At 41.0% G+C, this 16,794-nt stretch overlaps 1 protein-coding gene across 1 annotated transcript in view; it reads right to left on the minus strand.

Moving 5' to 3' along the window:
- necab3 (N-terminal EF-hand calcium binding protein 3) overlaps window positions 1-15,920 on the minus strand; it is an 83,220-nt gene extending 67,300 nt beyond the window's left edge. Inside the window, exon 1 of the mRNA XM_033625519.2 lies at window positions 15,605-15,920. Within this exon, the coding sequence (XP_033481410.1) occupies window positions 15,605-15,730 (126 nt within the window). The 5' untranslated portion in view covers window positions 15,731-15,920. The remainder of the gene's footprint in view (window positions 1-15,604) is intronic.
- Window positions 15,921-16,794: the final 874 nt, after the last annotated feature.

Consider the following 16,794-nt stretch of genomic DNA (forward strand, 5'->3'; position numbering starts at 1 on the left):
AAACATTCTTTGTAGTTTGGATGTGCAAATGAATTGAGCTGTATTGTTATTTTCTGTTTTACAGTCTATTGCTCTGTTTGTTTGAATGTTATGCCTGGTTTGATTTTGTTAGGCTGGGTTTAATGGTGATATTGTAACTGTCTCATTTAGTGTAAGTGTGTGATTTGTGGACTCCACTGTACATTTTAATACGGAGGAGGAGTCGTTGCCAAGGATCTGGATGGGGATGGAAATGAACAATTAACAGGAGAGTAATGGCCACAAGCTGAGGTTCATCAATAGTGTAGAATTAAGCAGGAACATGAGGCCGGCTGATCTCCCTGAGCACTAAAATTCACTGAAAGGAGTGGTTCTATTTAAGAGGTCGACTCCAGGCATCAATCACCGCTGCTGCTGCTGCTGCTGCTGCTGCTACTTTCAGCTCCTGTTGGAGCTGATTGTATTCACAGGTCAGTGACTGCAACTGCAAGTTTAAACACGACTCCAGGCCGTAGCCATACATGAATCAACACACGATTTTCACTGCATTTTGTCATACAAATCACTGTACATTTATTATGTTGATCTGTTCTGTACGCACGACATCTATTGCCCGCCTTAAAGGGGAACTAATGTTTTTTTCAACCTGGTCCCTATTTTCCGATCTACTTTTGTCTAAATGAGTGATAGGATGTTCAATATTTGACATTTCTCCAGTAAGCTTGGGCTGACCTGCCTGCAGCCCATGAGCATGTACTATATTAAATAATAGGGCACTCAGACAGTAACTATGTTTCCATCCAAAAGTGATTCTAATCATTGGGAAATGCGCATTTAAAGAAATATGAATCCTGTGTGTTTCCATTAAACGTACGGACTTTGGTGAAAACTACGAACTCGCGCGAGTTTTCTGCAGAACCGGAAACAAAACAAGTCTCGCATTCTTCTTCTTCTTCTTCTTCTACGTTTTCTGGCGGTTGGCAACCAGCTTGTAAATGCATTACCGCCTTCCCGACCCGGAGTATGGATATCACCATGGAGAGAGGTGCGCTATGTCAGACTTAATTCGAACATAACTGTTTCCATCCCCCGTTTTGCGAATCAACATTTTGTTGAATCAACCAAAACCCAGCTAAAGCGAGCATATTTTAGTTAGTGCAAATCAGGGGATTTTAATTCGAATTTTGGTGTTTCCATCAGAATTTTCTGATCCGATACTTATAGATGCGCATCTAAACAGGCTGATGGAAACATGGCTAGTGTCCAGTTGGTCAAAATTGGGTAAAAATTCAGCCATGACTACTCCAAACAGAGTAATTCCTCGCGTTTGTAAGGTCACTCCAGCGGTAACTTCCTGCAACAACTCAAATCTCGCGAGACGTGAGATTTCAGAGCCAGACTTTCACTCTCTGAGTGTTTTGACTTGCCACAACAAACATGTCCGAATTTTTGCCCAACTTTGACCAACCCGATCTGGATGAGCCATTTGAATTTTATGACCGCCCATATTTATTTGAACACGGATGCAGAGCTCATTGAAACTGAAGAGCGCATGAGGAGAGAGAGGGAGCAGCAACAGGCAGAGGAACATGTCCGAATCCAGCTAAAGGTAAACACAGACGTTCATTTCTCCTTTCCGTTATGTTGTCGGATAATTATACTAACAATCCGAGCCTATCTGTGTGGAAAAAATGCACTTCTAGTGGATGTATTTTGACGTTTGATGCTGTCTGAGTGCCCTATTATTTAATATAGCGCGCGCTCATGGGCTGCAGGCAGGTCAGCCCTAGCTTCGTACTGGAGAAATGTCAAATATTGAACATCCTATCACTCATTTAGACAAAAGTAGATCAGAAAATAGGGCCCAGGTTGAAAAAAACATTAGTTCCCCTTTAAAGGGTTTTTTGGGGGAGTTTTTCTTTATCTGCTGTGAGAGTTGGAGGCCAGAGGGATGTCGTCTGCAGTAAAGCCCTCTAAGGCAGACTGTCATTTGTGATATTGGGCTTTATTAATAAAATTTAATTGAACTAAATGTCATAGAAGGAAAAGCACAGGTGCAACGAACCTTATTAGAAATGTCTGAATTACAGTTAGTTGCCTTGCTATCAAGCTCGCTCACCGCCTCACCACACAGCCATCATTAGAGTTATTAATTACACCTGTGCTTCTCCTGTCATGACAAGTCAAAATGTCTGCAGCGAGACATATCTACTTGAGCGACTGCTGCTCTCAGCCGCAGCTATTTATTTATCCACGCGCTGTTAGTTACACTTGTAATCATATCAGTGTGTTGTTTGCTCTTTTGCTGTTTAATTTGTTGTTGTATAATACAGACATTGCTAAACAGTTGTATGAGGTCTGGCTCCTTTCACTCAGTCCCCACTGGGGGTTTCTGGCGCTCTATGAGATGGCTTGTGATTAGCAGGGGAGGCTGCAACACTGAAGTCAGTTGTGTTTATTATAATAGCGACTATTATGAGGATGTTTCTGAATGAATAAGGGATAAATGGACGCTTAAACATATTGCTAACATCTCAAACAGTACTGCCAGACTGGGTAGTGTGGTTGCACTACCCATGAACTGGGGGGCCCCATAAAGAGAGTGGGCCCTCGAACGATGTGTTGGAAGGAGAATGGGCCCTTATGTGTGATTGCCACCTTGGATATATGCCTGTATTCAAAGAGGAACTCTCATTAAATTTAAAACAATTTTTGCTGTTGTTGTTTTTTCTTTTTTTGTAAAATAGTCATTAGCATCTATAACAGAATTGAATGCTTATTCCAAATAAACTATTAAAATTGTTAAATTAATAATGTCTTGGGGCGCCTGGTGGCTCAGTGGATAGAGCAGGCGTCTCAATGTCCTTGCCGCAGCGGCCGTGGGCTCAATTCCAGCCTAATAATAGCAAAAAGCCACAATATTTTTGTGATATACAGATATGCAATGTCATATGACAAAATGATATGTGTACACCATAATAGCGCGCACTGGGGCCCATCTCAACGATCTTACACCACTGGTTTAAATCATTAAAACTGTGCTGTCACAATACTGGAATTTCTAACTTTAATGCAATACCCTGAAAAATATCAATATTTTTGGCACCATTTTCAATACTACAGGGGAAAGTAACATTGAGGGGATAAGAATTTTTTTTTTACTAAAAGCCAAATATAACAGACTAGAACATGACAATAATTTTTCTTGGTTTGTAGTAGAGAACAACAGAATAACTGAAGTTAGCATGAACAATAATGAAAACTTTTATACATGAATGAAAACACAGACACAAAACCTCTGTGTCATTTTAGATTCTTTACATATTTACATAATGTAGCTAAGGTACGACCTCTGCTGAGCCAGCAAGATGCTGAGAAGCTTTTGTTTCCGGTCGTTTTGATTACTGTAACGCCCTGTACACTGGCCTACCTAAAAGTGCCATTGCAAAATTACAGACCATTCAGAATGCTGCTGCCAGGGTTTTAACTAAAACTAAAAAGAGACATCATATAACTCCCGTTATCTGTATCCTACACTGGCTCCCAGTGTCTTTTAGAATTAATTTTAAAATCGTTCTCTTAATGGCATCGCCCCCTCGAACCCTGAGATCCTCTGCAGCTGCTCTTTTAACAGTTCCTAATGTCACTACAAAAACTTTTGGGGATGCTTCTTTTAGCGACTACGCCCCAAAAAATATGGAACACCCTACCTTTAAATATTAGACTTGCTGGATTAGTGGACAATTTTAAATGACGATTTAAAGCATATCTCTTTAATATAGCCTATAACCAGCAGCTATCTGTTTTAATATTCTTAATATGTATTTTTTTTATTATTATTTGCTTAATTAATTCATCTTTTTTATATATATATTTTCTATTTATTTATCTTTTATATTTATTTTTCTTCTTCTTCTTTCTCCTTAAATAAATGTCTGTAATTGTATGGTTTTATTTCTTTGCCGTTTGTCTCTACCGCTGAATTGTAAACCACTGTGTGCTGCATTCTGTGCATGAAAGGTGTTGTATAAATAAAGACGAATGAGACAAGTGACGAGAAGACAGCACAGTGACTGAGCAAGAGGAGGCAGGGCTATGGGGGCACTGTAGCGGTGTGTGTTTCAGCTCACTGCCAGGGAAAAGAGAAGGCAAGAAAGTAGTATCAACACTGTGGAAAATGAGTATTGAAACCATTTCAAATACTCAGAATCAATATGTATTGATAAATCAGTATTGCATATTGTAGAAAGTGTAAAACCTGTACCCCTGAAGAATAAGGAATATTACTAAAATGAATGTAGGTCTGGTTGACTTTTGTGCTTTCAAGGATCTGCTCTTTCTTGCTTGTGATAAACTGACAGTGTGATCATTATTCCCCTGATTGTAAGACTGGTCCAGAGCTGGCAGGGATTGTTGTAATAATTGTCATGGAGACTTATGTCGGATGATAAAAAGTCTATTTTTATCAGAGCTTTAAAAATTCACAACCACCACTGACAGCAGCTCTACAACACAGCCTTGCTCCAAGGCAGAGGATAATAAACTTGACACAGATCGGCTGAAAACAACAACAGAATGACTTCAGTGCAGATGAGTGAGTAACGCAGGGGAAATTTGTTGGCCGACATGAGCAAGACACAAGGCCATACAATATGGCTTATAGCTGACCATATGAGGGGTATGAGTCAGCTACGGGCAGTCTTGAAAACAGGGGGCTGCCTCCTGATCAACAAAGGAAAAATCCAAATCCAGCTGGAACATCAACACACAACATGACTTTAAAAGACACAGAGATATTAAAGAAAGAGAAAGAAGGTGTTTTGTTCGTCACTCCAATATGTTATTTTCACTCACAGCGGGATTGAAGCAGGATCTGAGAACCACAGACTGCACTGGGCAACCACACAAATGATGAGACAGGTTTTAAATAAGTCCCCAGAGTCACCATAATCACTAAACCACTTATCTAGACTGAAAATGAAGGTTAGTGCCCCCAAAATGCCTGTTATAATCATCCATTCAATTAAGCTGCATGCACACACAACTAAACTATGCTGGATCGAGCTGAAGTAGTTTTAAGTAGCTCTTGAAAATCAAATAGATGTTTACAATTGGCAGTTTGGGTGACAGTTTTAATGAGCACCTTTGTTTTCATGTCCAACATGTGGTTTAGATAATTGGACCCGACTAAGGAAAACCTGCTCCATTATAAATCACTGTCAACTACAGTCTCTGTGACCCCATGGCAACAATAAATGTGGCAAAGCTATGAAAATAAAAGGCAGAAAAACAACGTGAACAGAGATGTGTTCAAGAGATTGACATTTGTAGGTTGCTAATTTGTCCTGTCAGGGTCACTGTATTGTCCTGGGTGTCTGTCAGTATAGGTAGGAACCATTCGTGGGGGGACAGGTGTTGCTAAACGGGGGAGCACACATAGTTTTTTGAACGCAATGCCAAGCCAAGTTAAGTCAGGTGTACGTTGTTCAGTGTAATGGTAAAAATTTGTACCTTTGAATGGTTTATTGACACAGATTCACTAATGTTTGCAAGTTTTTCATTGAAGACTACAGCTGTGATAAATAAATGATGCACCAAAAAAGAAGAAGAAGTGGACTCTTTGTTTTCAGCCGATGAGCAGTGGTCAGTTTGGTTAGGAAAGCACATCAATTAGTAAGTAGCCTGCCTGTCTATGCAGCCCCTTAGTGGCTCTAAGTTTAGGGTTAGCCGCTATATTAAAAGTTTAAAAACTATGTGTGTCCTTCCTATAATGACAGACAGCCCACGACAATACTGTGGCCCCTACAGGACAGATGAACAACCTACATACATTTTACACCATGGATGGCTCCTACCCTGCGCTTGCAATCATTTCCTTAATGCCATTATCTTGAGATATAGCTTCTTGTCTCGTCATAACAGGAAAATATGTCGATTCTCAATAAAGAAAGACCAATTTCTTGAGATAACAAGATCATATATCACAAGAAAATGGCTTTTGTCACTGGATAGTTATGGATAAGTCGAAAATGAGTTTAATCACACGCCTGATTTTAGCCTTCAAGATCACTGTCATGACGGTCAGAGAGGATTCATAACTGAACCTTGATTGAAGTACAGTCTGATGTAGGGATGTCAACAGGTATCTGTTAATCGGTTAACTAAGTGACGTTAAATAACCAGCTGTCTTTCAGCATAGCCAACCGCGGTTAACCACCAAGAAAATTTTTGACTGGTTACAAATGCTGTTCTAGGTTGCTACTCTTCATGTTACCTACTGGTGGGAGCTAGTTTTAGTAGTTACTATTAGTTTCGTAGTGGCCAAACAGTGGTACTGCAACTTCCGGGGTCCGTCATGTGATCCCCGGTGGGGGGGAAAAAAACCTTTTCTCATAGACTTAGATGGTGAAAGAGACTTCTGTAAATAAGTGGATAAATTCATCTGAGCGTCACAACTCGTTTCACTATCAGGATATAGTCCATTCGGTCCGATAACATTTGGAAAGTCTACAAGAGAGATCTTCTTATCCCCATTTAAGTTAGCGGAGCGCTAAACCGGAAGTTTGCCGTTCGGCCGGCGGAAGTTTACCGCTCGGTCGCGCTCGGCCACCGTAAGTCTCTAATGCGCATGCTCTATGCGCCGCACAGTCAAGGCTATTCAAGAGAATAGGCCGTAAAGTGAACACAGTTATCGTTTCATCTCGTTCCGACATCTGGGGACTACACGATCTTTACTTCATAAAAAAGACCGATACATGTTCAGCTAATCAGCGGGAGTTCGTAGCTCATAACCCCGCAAGAGTCCTGTGATCGGGGTCGTAATTCAGCACTTGTTCCGTCTGAGCGTATTGATCAGTTCCGCCTGAGCGTAATGAGATTTGGTACGTGAGTGGTGGCACGGCCGTCACGTGATCGCGCTAAACCAATAAGGTACCCGCATTTCGTGTCGCCATGGTTTCATTCAGTAGAGGAAAACAGACCCGGAAGTCCTCAAAAGTGAGCAGAAATGAGCTGAAACAGCGCTATTCACTTCGCCGTGTCCATGAAACACGATGAGACAAATAGACAATAAGGTGAACTAAGCAAAAATGTCTTAAAACACATTTGATTCGATACCTGGGCATAACCGACGTATTATTACATTGACAACATAGCTACGGAAGACGAGAACGGCCGTGTATTTTTTATTTTTTTGTGTGCACTGTTTTCTCGTGATAACGACTTACTATTTCGTTATCTCGATATAACAAAGATTGTTTTCCCGTGATAATTGTCACGTCTGATGATTGCGCACTGGTTAATGTGATCGTCTTGATTTCAGCCTACAAGAGCTGCCGTGGTCCTGCTAGATGCCTCCTGCTGCTTGCTGTTATCATTAGTCACACTTCTACTGTTATTATACACATATGATTATTGTCACATATCGTAGGCTATATTTCCAAATAGTCGATCGGTGGCATACAGCCGCGGGGCACCTAATAGCTGCCGGGGGTTTGACCCCATTTTGCGTATTAAACGCGGGCGATTATTTCCTCATTCGTTGCCTCAAGGAGGGACAGCTGAGGGACTGTTTGCGCTTTAACGCACGGGTCGGTGGTGAATCGGCGGAAATCAGTTTCTGTGAGACTTTTTCTGATTCACCTTACGGCCTAGAAGGCTGAGACACGGGGTCAAACATGGGGGGATTGCACATGCGCAGTAACATCTGGTCGGCACTGTCACCCTCCAGAATCGCAGCTCAAGTTACATTGCGCATGTGCAATCCCCCCCATGTTTGACCCCGTGTCTCAGCCTTCTCTTGAATAGCCTTGCGCACAGTGCGGAAGTAGTGCCGCTAGTAATTGCTCATTTAGCAATGTTTTTTTGATGTATGTATCTATACTTATGTATATAATGGTTTTCTTAAGTGTTTTGACGATGCTGTTATGCCTATCGTGTCTAAAAAAAAAGACAGTGCAGAGCAGCTTGGGCTAATGTTAGTTAACCAGTTGAAGTTGGAGGGTGGGCAGTGAGCACTATGTTTCTATAAAACATAGATAATAAAACATATGGAAAGACATTTACATAAAGCATTAGAGTTTCACTCTCTCTTAATGGATAGCTCTGTGACATGAGTTGCTAAAACTAACACTGAGTCAATGGAGCACCAAACTTAAAGGAAAGCCCGCTTGTCTTTTTACATAATTTTGCCCTTTTTTTTTTCTTAAAAATTAAATGGTTAGTTACCAGCTATTGGGTGTCAGGCTATGGAAAATAAAATTAACTGAAACTGACATCCCTACTTTGATGCATTGATCAACAATGGGTAACTACTTCTTGATCTGACATTTTCAGCTTCAATCACTTTCTTCACTTGTCAAGACACCATCTATACATGCTAGCATGGCACTACTGATCTCTGATGAACATTACCCAGCCAACATTTGTATGTGGGGCCAGTGGGCTAAAAAATAGGTGCCATATGGGATTGTCCATGGGTTCCATAATGGCCCCATGCCAGTTGGCCTCATGGTTGGGTTTAATCAAGAAGGCCCCGCATAGGTTATGCTAAGGCTATATGGAGTGGGTATGGGCCCAAAATGGGCATCTTATCTGGGGTCCACTTGGGTAAATCCACCCATGTTGGCATTTGGAATAGGGCCGATGTGGAACCTGTGGAACCACATACACATGTTGGCTGGGTATAAGAAAGAAGAGGAAACAGCCTTTTGTTTGTTTGTGCTAACAGATTTATTACCTTTGTATCTCAAGATCACAAAATAATTAATTTGTTATCTCGAGATAATGGTATTAATGAAAGTGATTGCAAGCCCAGCCATTCTTGGCCTCTGTACAGTTTTAACTTCATAATGTTTAATCATACAGCAAACAATAATTTCTTTAAGCCAGCTGTTCAATAAGACTATGATAAAGCAGATTACTGCAATGCAAATGCAAGTTATTCGTTCAAGCTATTCCCATAAGCAACAGTTATCAACCTGAGGCCCAAAATACAACTCAATCATAGCAAAGCAGCACTTAAAATGAAAGCATACAATCTGTTCAATCGATTCTCCTCCACTCCCTCAGTCTGTTGTTTCTATTGTTAGGCAGCGGTCAGGACTGACATGCTCATCAGCCTCAACCTATAGGTTATTAATAACAGCACAGCCTGCCCTTCACGTCCATTCTCCATAGGTCAACAAGCTCAGGGTCCGCACCTCTGCCCTCTGTCTATCACTGTCTGTCTCTCTACTTCAGTCCTGACTAATAACAAGAGCCTGCCCGGCCATTTTAAACCACTTCACAGCACACTCATTACTTTGTTTTTGATTCGTCTGTCTAGACTCGAAGGTGGCTGCAAAGCTGCAAATTACTGTCTGTGTTATTTGATAAAGTGAACAGCTGCTTTAAATAGGATGGTGGTAGGACACTTTGACCCACCAACCCTCCTTATTCATTACATGGATCTGAAACTCATAGTCTACCTACAGGTTTAAGACATAGCCTACTTGCTTTAGGCTTCTGTACAGTACAGTAAAACTCCTTTTCCCAATCTCAGACAGTCTACTTTTTCCCCTAAGCTGCATTTTTCTCCCTTCTGCTCAATTCAATTGAGAACGGTTACAGTAGAGTGAAACTTGTTTGTTGTTTGGCTATGTCTTTGGGCTCTCCGGTGTCAGGAGACGATAATGCATCATTTACAGCAAGCCCAGAAAAGGTCAGACCTGCTTCCCAGAGCGCTGCTGTTCTGATGTCACGGTGGCAGGTGTTAAGACAGTGGGTTCTCTCAGGCTCTGCTGACACACTGTTTGGTGCAGGGCTTTAGATGTGTTTGAGGAAGAGGAAACTGGAGCTCATGATAATATTTTATTGAGTATGTTCTGCATGCCATATATTCCTCTTGGCATTTTTTCCTCTCAGTGATTCACTGAGATGTACAGTATATTTCTTTCTGTTTCTTCGCATGCCATGTTTTTTTTGTTGTTGTTGTTTTTGTTTCTCCCCCTCAAAAGCAGCAAAGCGAGAGCAGAAGGAGAAAAGATGAACATGAGGAGAGGGAGGACAGCGATGCGAGGGAGAGAAAATCAGAGAGAGTGCTGGTGATGGAGGAAGCCTCAGAAATGCAGAACCACGGAGACACAAAGCAAATACAGTAGAAAAGCAGCAACAATGTGGATTATAAAACCAACTCCAACTGGGGCTGGGTCAACGTATTCTTATCCCAGGTCGTCAAATACCGACCTGTGGTACCAACACTCAAGACATCCTTTGGTGTCTATATGAGGCAACCCTTTAATGTCTGTATGAGATGCAGAGCTGTCTCCTGGGTGAATCTCACTGTAACACATGGTCAGAGTTTTCAGACGATTGCAGTTAGGTTTAGAAAAAACATTGTTTTGCGTTAAAATAAGTATGTAGTCATCCCTGCTTTATCCTCATTGGAGAAAGTTCTAATTAAGAATCCTTTTAGTTTAAAGTTTAAAGCATGGAAGAACGATTTCCAGCAGGATTTGTGAATTGAAGAATGGAATAAGACATGTAGTGAAGCTCAGACTCAAACTGCTAACACACCATTGAAACTCCTGCAATAGAACTGGTTAATGAAAGTGTACATTTAACCCCCAAATCCCGGACATGTGTAACAGACGTGGTAAGGGAGATTTTTCCATTGTAAATGGAGTTGCCCATAGATGATGGAATTTTGGATAGATGTTTGACGGGTAGTGCAAGAGATATTATCAATTCAATCAACCGAAGATCCTAAATGTTTTGTTTTTATTTATCCAAAAGGGTCATAAAATAAAACACAGTGAATTTTTTTTGATAGATTAGTGCTTTCTACAAGCCAAAAAGATATATAGCATTAATATGGAAAAGCACCCAGAGTATTGGGCACTGGCCTTAAGGAAAGATAAGATAAATAAAAATTGTTTTCAATGTATCCGGGGCCCATTTATAAGATATCTTTGGGGCAGAGATTTATCTTGTTTGTTGGACATAACAAAGGAAGCATAATCAGAACTTCTGTATTAAAACTTAAATTAATTTGTTTGCTCTGAGCGTCAGGTATTATACACTGGAGTAAGCTAATAGCCCGCTGTGTCTCATACAGACACCAAGGGGTGCTTTCAGTGTCAGTATCACAATGCCTTTATTTGATGACCTGGGAATGAGATCGGACTAGTTCAGCCACTGTAAAAACTTTTAAACTGGTTTGATATGAAGCAAAACACTGGATCGGACTGCTATAACAAACTTTACCACTAGGTGTTGCCCTTGAGTCAGCAGCCACTCCCAAGTGCTGGCAGTATGTTTTTCACTGCAGTGATTACACGTTGCCTCATCTCTGGTTTTCGGTCTAACTCTTTAATCAGCTTCATTTTTGATGTGTAGCCATATTGGCACAGATTTTTCTTTGAGACTACGCTGCTATCTCTCGTCTCAAACATGTCAAAATGACAAAGCCAGTTCAGCTAGTTTGCATAAATCATACTAGTATAAACCCGTACACCCAACCAGATCAGCAAATGTTGATATTGACCCAACTCTGCCTCCAACAACCATCACCAGCATCATTATAGACTTGTGGAATGGGCTGCATGCTGAGTTGAAACAAAGCATAAATATAAATCAATTTAAAAAAAAAAAAAATCACACAAAAAAAGATATTTTTGGCAAATATATAGACGAGGAAAGGTTGTGTTAGGGGAGTGCATATTTATTTTGTAACACTGGGTGGTACTTGGACTGTAAATACACTGGGTTTATTACTTATTTATTTAATTGGGTGGTAAACAGACTGGGGGACAGTTTTATATTAGCTGTAATTAAATGTGGGAATTTGTTGAAATAATATATGAGTTAAAAGAAGAAATGTAAGACAGGGGTAGGAACATGTAAGTTTTACTTCTACCTACTCTTTTTAGGACGCTGCTATCTTTGTCGTGTTTGTTTTTTATTATGTTTATTTGCCCCTGACCTTTTTTTTCTTTTGAGGCATTGCTTTGTCACCCTGGAAATGTGAGTTAAATATTGTGACTCTCTGCATCTCCAACATCACCGACTGACTCATTATCATGTGAAAGGACTCAACATCGACCCACTATTGACATGCTGATCTCCGTCTGTCGCACGTCCCCAATCTACTTATTAATTGTGTGGGTTTTTTTTTTTAAATATCCCTCAAGTCAATGTACACCACTTCAATAATAAATAATAATCCACTGACATTATCTCTGAAAATCAATCACTATTGATCAGTGCTACAACTTTAAATCGAGGCACACACAGTATTTGTGCTTGTTTTGTGGTTAATAATCTGACCAGCTGGCTTGAGAATACTTCCTACTGTGGGGACCAGTGGAAATATGATAGCATGATGAGGACAGCTCTTCCTGCCTGAAATACAAAATTACATATGTGCTGGAATAATTGGGAAGCCACAGGCAGGAATATGATTTCCAGTGTCAGCACATTGTGTCTTCTCCACCAAATAAGAGCAGAAAGACAAAAAATAATGAGGTGAGCAGAGAGGAAAAACAAACAAGCATGGCGATATAAACCAAGACAGCATGTCCTTGTCTTGCTTTAGAGTATTTAGTATTTCCAGACACCATTATCTCTGACACAGGCAGTTTTAGGCAGCTCAAACACAATTATGTTTTTTTTGAGCCCGGAGCCATCAGAGTGTGTCTGTCAGTGTGTTTGTGCTCCATCAACAAAAAAAATCTCAAGGTTGAAGCCTGAATGTGGAGGCACTTCTGTGCTGCACCCTGTTCAGGGACAGTTTGCACGGACACAGTGACAATCCTGCCAAATGTGAGTAATGTGTCCTTATTTAGACAAAGCTGCCTGTGTACGGCATGAGTGACAGATTAGACAGAAGGATGTCAGTTAGTTAGAGCTCAGATTTGGACACATCGTTGACCTGCTAACCCTGAACATGACAGTATGTGATGGATGGATGGATAATTACTGTGTTGATGGACAGTTTCTGCTGCAGGCACTGGGTGTTATTGTTTAAAGGGACAGTTCATCCCCAAAACAAAAATACATATTTTTGCTCTTACCTATAGTCCTGCTTGTCAGTCTAGACTGTTTTGGGGTGAGCTGCTGAGTGTTGGAGATATCAGCTGTAGACATGTCTGCCTTCTCTTCAATATAATGACACTAGCTGGCACTCGGCTTGTGGTGCTAAAAAATGCACTTGCAAAACTCAACAGCAATGTCTCTTTCTAGAAATCATGACCCAGTTACTCAGGATAATCCACAGACCTTGTTGTGAGCAGTTTCGTGTAGGAACTACACCTGCAAACTACTAGTCATGAACGAGAGGCTCATGTCAGTGGAGGCCCTGGGCACAGGCAGTACAGGCCAATGCTAAGGGTGCCATCATCCATAGGGGGCGCCATAAATGGGGGAAAGGAAAAAAATCAAGATGTTTATCCTTTACTTTTTTTCACTAATACTATTACTACTGATATTTTGAAACAACAACATAACTACAAAGCAAAGCCTACTAAATAATAAAGAGGCCTTTTTTGGGTTTTTCTGCCACCCCAATGCCCCCTCCTCACCTCGTTACACTTAACCTGCTCTCTGGTGGAGATTGGCGAGTTATCCAATGTCACGTGAACCTTGAAACATGCTGTATCGTTAGCATGTCAAGACGACAAAAGCTCTCTGGTGCCCACTGAACTACCACTACACTACTGGGAGGAGTGGATGTGGAGAGAAAGAACACAAAAAAAAAATTGTGTTGAAATCAGCAGAAGGAGAGCTCATTAACTTAGCTGTTAGCTGTTAGCAGCTAGTTATCGTTACCTCTAAGCAGCTGATGGCCACAATTAACAGCTCATGGAGGTTGCATTGATTTACACTGTGAAGCCTTCAAGCTCTATTCAGTAAAAATGAGTATTGGACAAAGGTAAACGCTCATGATGTGTTCAATGTAATCTTGTAAAGTGTAGCTTCTAGCAAGAAACAAACAGCCGTTTGAAAGAGAAATTTGTTGATGTTATCACAGTAGAGTGTGAATACTGGCAGAATCAGGCCGGGTTCGGATAACAAATCACAAATTTTGCTCTGGTTTGGCCCACTTGACATGCTGCTGTGTTGTGCTATGGCTAGTCTCGCTCACCAGACCTTTCTCAAGAAAAGAAAGGTCGGACTGGGCCGACTCTCACTTTAAGATTGGAGAAAAAAAAACGCCCCGGCTGCTTGTATTTCTTTCAACCAATCACAATCGTTCTGGGCGGTGCCACAGCAACGGTGCGCTTGCAAAAATATTGCTGGGGGGAAACAGGTTTTGGTGTAACATGCCCACAAAAATATCGAACTTCCGCCCACTCAGACTATACACGTTCTATTTCACAGCACCATAAATTAGATGTTAGAGAGGAAATTATGACGTAGCATGTATAGTAAAAAGATATTTTACATGTGAATTATTGAATTTGTGCCTGAAATGTGACTGAATGACTTTAAAACTGTTCATTTATTTTTATAGTGTAGGTTTCTGCGTTTCCCTGACAGAAAAGAAGAATAAACAACAACAAAGAACAAAAACACAGATATAAAAACATCTGTATCAGCTATTGGTGGAATTGTGGGGGCTGGGGAGACTCGCCTAGGGCACTAAATGTGCAGGGGCCACCACTGGCTCATGCTCATAACAGCGCAAGATGTAAACATTTATGGCAATTTCCTTAGCTAAGCTAGCTTAGTGGTGCTAAGCGAGCTAGCAGTGGATGCACACTCCTGCATGGTGATATGGTTGGCGGGTGTAGCTCAGAGCAAAGAAAATAGTTCCTACATGAAACTGCTCACAACAAGGTCTGTGGATTATCTTGAGTAACCAGGTCATGATTTCTCAAAAGAGACATTGCTGTTGAGTTTTTCCAAATGTAGTTTTTGGCGCTTTGAGCACCACAAGCTGAGTGACATCTATTTCCATTATATTAAAGAGAAGGCAGACATCTCTACAGCTGATATCTCCAACACTCAGCAACTCACACCAAAACAACCTAAACTGATAAACAGCACTACAGGTAAGAAGACAAATATGTATTTCTAATTTGGGGGTAAACTGTCCCTTTAAATACCAACGGGGGTAGGTATGTGTGTGTGTGTGTGTGTGTGTGTGTGTGTGTGTGTGAGGTACTCGTTGTTACATAAAGCTTTTGAAAGACCAGAGGTGTTTGTATAGTATGTGTGTGTGCAACAAAAAGAGGAGAACCCCCAGCAGTCCCTAAAGCTGTCCGACTGTGAGAGCTTAATTTATTATGCAGAGGCAGCAGCTGCAGCTCTTCCTACTTTCCTCTGGCGCGCGCACACGCACGCACTCCCCACACAAACACACACACACACACACACACACACACACACACACAAATACTGTATTATCTATGGGTGTGTGGATATACAAGAGAAAAACACTTGATAAAACATTTCTGTCACTTTTAAGGAATTTTCTAGAGAGAGAAAAATACAACTCCTACAACAGACATATAGTTTCACACCCTATATGATTTTTATATGACTTTTACAGTTTGATTTGCATTTGATTTAATTATTTTATGGCCAAACACTACTTTTCTTTTCACAGTGATGCACAGAGTAAGAAAAGAGTCGATGCACTCACATCATGAAAGATGGTCAACCCCTGTCCGGCGCTGTGCAGCGGCTGCTGTTGCTGCTGCTGAGCCCGGAGATGCTTCTGTTTGGCCGACTGCAGGCACATAGTGATCATCTCCGTACAAGCCAGCATCTTTGAAACGCGTCGTGACACACCTTGATCGGGGCTGGGTCGCTTTGACGGTAGGGAAAGGCTGAAGTAAAGTAACGGTAGTGGAGGAAAAGGCAGGCTGCAGGTGCGACAGATAAGCAAGTGACGGCGCAAAGCAGGCGGGGACTCTGAGATGCTCTGCAACTTTGTGATGGTGCGCTGCTGAGCAGAGCTGCCAGCCCCTCCTGCTGGAGCCGCTGTGATTGGCTCGTTGATCTGCGGCCGTGTATCTGGATCAGAAGTGTTAACTTCATCAGAAATGCCCCCTCACCTCTGGTAAGGTTTGACGAAGGTTTTTTGTTTGTTTGTATGACTAATGTGCAAGGCTAGGCAGCTTTGTTTGTATAGCACAATCATACACAAGGGCAGCTCAAAGGACTTTACAGAGCAGTAAAATATAAAACATAATAAAGGATACAGAAAAGAGTAAAGAAAAAGAAAGGTAGGCTATAAAAGGTAAAAGTAATTACCAAATAATTTACAATTTAAAAAAAAAATCCCCATTAAAAATAGCAAACCTGACAAGAAGTGCAAAGATAAAATAAAATATTTTAAATGATTTAAAATTTAGTTTAAAAATAACATTTATTCAGTCAAATCTGACCAAACCGACAGTACTGTTACTGTAACTCAGCATATCCACAGGAATGAGTAGAGTCTATAAAAAGGGTGCACGAGCGAGCACACAAGCCAGATACCTTGCAAACATGTGGACCTTAATAATAAAGCAGCTGTATTACACCAGCAAACATTGTAGGATAATTAAAACATAGTGAAACCACATTCTTATACCCATCATAGTAATTTAGCAACCACAGCGGTACAACTAAACACCACATCCTTACAGTTCAACAGACATATTAAAAACAAAAAAGCCCATGACCTCTTAAAGCTTTCAACTTTATTGCTGACCCTTGCTAACATGTGTTCATATCACCCAATTACTAACATAGATTTCTTCCATTTTGCAAAATCTGAAGGTGATGTACTCCTCCAGAATTTGAGGATCACTCGAGCAGCTGTGACGACCCCTACATTTATCACCA

Source organism: Epinephelus lanceolatus, chromosome 1, assembly GCF_041903045.1.
Source record: "Epinephelus lanceolatus isolate andai-2023 chromosome 1, ASM4190304v1, whole genome shotgun sequence".
Classification (NCBI taxonomy): domain Eukaryota; kingdom Metazoa; phylum Chordata; class Actinopteri; order Perciformes; family Serranidae; genus Epinephelus; species Epinephelus lanceolatus.